At 47.8% G+C, this 3,736-nt stretch overlaps 1 protein-coding gene across 1 annotated transcript; it reads right to left on the bottom strand.

The window, feature by feature from the left end:
- Positions 1-2,312: 2,312 nt before the first annotated feature.
- LOC147203329 (uncharacterized) lies at positions 2,313-3,287 on the bottom strand. Its single transcript, XM_086113215.1, has one exon. The coding sequence runs from the start codon at positions 3,285-3,287 to the stop codon at positions 2,313-2,315; it is 975 nt and encodes a 324-aa protein (XP_085969341.1).
- Positions 3,288-3,736: the final 449 nt, after the last annotated feature.

Genomic DNA, 3,736 nt, shown 5'->3' on the forward strand with positions numbered 1-3,736 from the left:
CTTCTGTGGTACTGTCAGAGATTTTCTCGGACAAAGTTAAAGAAATGACTCGGCACACAGGAAAATTGTCTTCAATATCGGCGGGAGCGGATCTCTGAGAGCGAACGACGGTTAGTTGCTCCGCGATCACACTCTCAGTCCCGCCACTGCGAGTTCGACATTTTATTGTAACATATGCAAAATACAAGAAAAACACTGCCCCCGATGTTTGCATGCCGCACCCCGGTCCGGCTCCTCGGTAGTGATTGGTTACCTGTTTTTCCAACTTGAACCACCAGTACATTGGCGCCTTTTCTGGCTGGTCTACATCGAATTAGCATGTTGTAGACTTTGCGGATGGTCAATGTCGTCTGGGCGCGACGGGTGTTCTCAACTCGTCTTTTGTTGCTCAACCGCTGTTCCCGAATTATTCATTCCCCTTTTGTGACCGAGTGTCGCCTTCTCCCCTGTGGTTGTCCACCTGTATTGACGTGCTAATTGTGGACTTCAACAGTCCCCCGGCCAGATGGCCGGCGCCTTCGTGTGCAGGCATTTGGGGGTGCTGGATACGCACCCAAACGCTTCGATGTGCCCAAATTAAATGAAACTTTAAACATGATACAATTTTGCTCATAGATTCCTCTAACATTCCCACCTCTGTATCATAATTAAAGTTTCGTCAAACGCCCAGGTGACATTGATATGCAATTGCACGGGTGGGAAGAAAAACTGTCCTGAGGGGAAGGGGGTGTAACGATCAGGACAGAAAACCCTTCCCGGGCAATGGCTATACATTAAATGAAAATCAAAATCTAATCTAGACACACATCAAATGAAAATCAAAACCTAATCTAAACACAAAGTAATTTAAAATCAAATCCAATCTAAACACACCTCGAATGAAAATCAAAATCTAACAAAACTAACTACTAACTAACTACTATATACAAAGTAAGCCAACCCAAGAACATCAAACACTCACATCTGCAATGCTTTTCTGTGAAGTCGTCATACGGGCTTACATAAGGTTCCAGTAAATCAATCACCAAAGTCAGTGTTAACATAATCTTCGTCAGACTCCGTGTGCACCTGTTGGTACTCCGACATGGCCACAGTCAGGTGAGCCGCCACTTCACTTTGATAGCATCCATGAATTTGGCAGTACAACCTCTGACCAGCGGGATCGCGCAAGCGACACGAAAACACAAAAATAAAAATATACCAACAATCGTCTCCTGCCTCCCGACGTTGAATCCCATGGGGCAAGTCACTCCTTCTGTGGGCCTGTGTGCCCACCGTGACTGCTCTTAGGCCCATAAGGATGATGCCGATGCCGATGATGATGTTGCTGATGCATAGGCAACGCTTGACTGCCCTTCCTGTGGTCTTTCTTGAGAGGGGTGCGTTTTCCACGGAAAACCCTCTCTCCCACTGTGGTCTTTCGGTGGCACACAAGGTCAGTGCACTTGGACTTAGGTGCTGATTCTCCTTCCTGGGACTGGCGTCGCTAGGCCCCTCAACCTCAAACCGAAGGAGCTTGCACCGCGACTGGTGGATCCAGCCGTCGCGTCCTTCGACCTTGACCGCAGTTTTTGTTGCTGCAATCACTTGGGAGGGGCCATTCCAGCGTTCACTGTCCCAGAGAAGTCTTTTCAGCACCTTGAGGAAATTCTGATCACCACTCCGGACCTGGCGAGTCTGTGGAGCAGAACACTCTGGCAAGTCATTGTGCCTGTGCATCTCTTTCTGATCAAATAGTCTTTTAGTCTCTCTCATTGTCTCAATGAGCCTGGCTTTGACAGTTCCATTAATGCATTCCACAAATCCAGCCGATTGCGGGTGGTACGCACAGTGTCGCTCCAAATCAGTGTCCAACAATTCGCCCAATGCTTTCACGACAGTTCCTGAATCATCGTGAGCGCTCGAAGACAGTTCAACCCATTTTGAAAACACATCAACAATGACAAGACAGTATCGTTTCCCTTGTGTTTGGTTCAAACAGAGTACACAACATCTCCAAATTTTTTTTTTGAAATATGCATAAACCCATGTGTATGATAATATTGGTGCACCTGTGTTATCATCGCTATCATCCCCCCTGTTGACACATGTGACAAGCCATGTGTCAACCTCGCGGCGCACTCGAAGAGAGAGATTGGAAGCCAACGTTTCCCGTCTTCCAATTTCTCTATCCCTGCATCATCCGGGTGTGCTCTCTTATTTGTCCAATATTTTCGTTCTGTGTGAGGTGCAAAAATTTGTCTTGTTTTCAAATCATTCTGTGTTGTGTCCTGTGCCTCTATTGCTAGTACGTCCCGTGTTACTGCAATTTGTCAGCTGAAATGAACGGCCGGAGTAGTCATCACTTCCCAATTGGTGTATTGACGCACCCAGCCATCCTGTGTTTCCTCGCACCCCGGATTGGCGGGGGAGGGGCTCCACAGGTGGTTTGGAACGGAGCTCGCAAGGTTATTCATGTTTTTCCACTCACATTGCTCTGGTTTGCCGAGTGGTATGAAAATGTGTTGCCCTTGTGAGAGGAGGGGCTTGACCGCCCTTCCTACCCGCGCTGTGGCGAAACACCACTGATCTTTCCAATACACGTGCTCAACAACAATACCCTGGGGTTGCAGGCCCAGAAAAACTTTAGTGTAGTCAGGGTCTGGTCCTGGTGTCTGCTTACGTCTGATAGTCACGTGCAGGTTGTTCGCCGTTTGCACGTTACCTCCTGGCTGTAATTTGGTACCTGCCAATCGAACTAGACATTCGGAACTCCGAGTTATGTCATCGTTCGGTAAATCGAGTGTCCAAAAATAGCGAGCATCATCTTGACTATTCCCCATGCGGGCTTCAACCTGGCCCTTGTGATTTACGATGGTGTAAATCTCGAGTTGTGTTTGAGCATCCCGTCCCAATAAATTATGTGGACAGCGAGAATTTAGCGCGGCTTCGACGAGTGCCTTCCGATTTGGGTCTGTGGGGGAAGTAATGGTTACTGTTTGCGATAACGTCAGGGGCTGCACGGAGCCATGTGCTCCTTTCATGCGAATTTTTCCATCGCTTGGCTTCACAGTATCGTGATCCCAACGACCGAGAACAGTGATATCGGCGCCCGTGTCAACAAGGAAGACGGTCGGGATTCCTTCGACCAACAACGTCATTTCCGGTTTAGTTATGGACGAGGTTTGACATTTCAGCAGGTAGTTTTCTGTGTCGAAAACATGATTGCTACCGGCTAAGATATCACCCTCGTCCTCACTTGAGGCGGGCGATTCAAACAGAGGCGCAGAGGCCTTTATCGCTGTCATAGCTACCTCCTCTTTTTTATTCCGTATTGGTTGTAAATCCTCCTCATCTGATGAGGAGGTCCCCGTGCTACTATCACGCTCCCGCACGCGCCTGTCCTTCCGCTGTTGTCTACATTCTTTCACCATGTGACCCTTTTGCCCACAAAGAAAACATCTGCCTTCAACAAAACGTCTTTGGTCCCTAGGGGTTAATTTGAAGGGAGCAAACGACCGTATTTGTTTATTACCTTTATAAGGAGTACCCGGGGTTTTCCCGTGTGCGTGTGGGTTTTTTGCGGCGTAATAAATGTTGGTCACGTGACTCTCATTCTTCTTTTTCTTGTTCTCGAGTCGCTCGAAATTCCGTGCATAATTCAAAACCTCATCGATCGGACATGTTGGCCAATTCAAATTCTGTCTTTTAACATATTGGGTAACATCAGGGTGTGCTTGGTTGAGCAAATGCTGTT

Source organism: Hippocampus guttulatus, chromosome 6 (genome assembly GCF_054856545.1).
Source record: "Hippocampus guttulatus isolate MCC_2025c chromosome 6, RoL_Hgut_1.0, whole genome shotgun sequence".
Classification (NCBI taxonomy): domain Eukaryota; kingdom Metazoa; phylum Chordata; class Actinopteri; order Syngnathiformes; family Syngnathidae; genus Hippocampus; species Hippocampus guttulatus.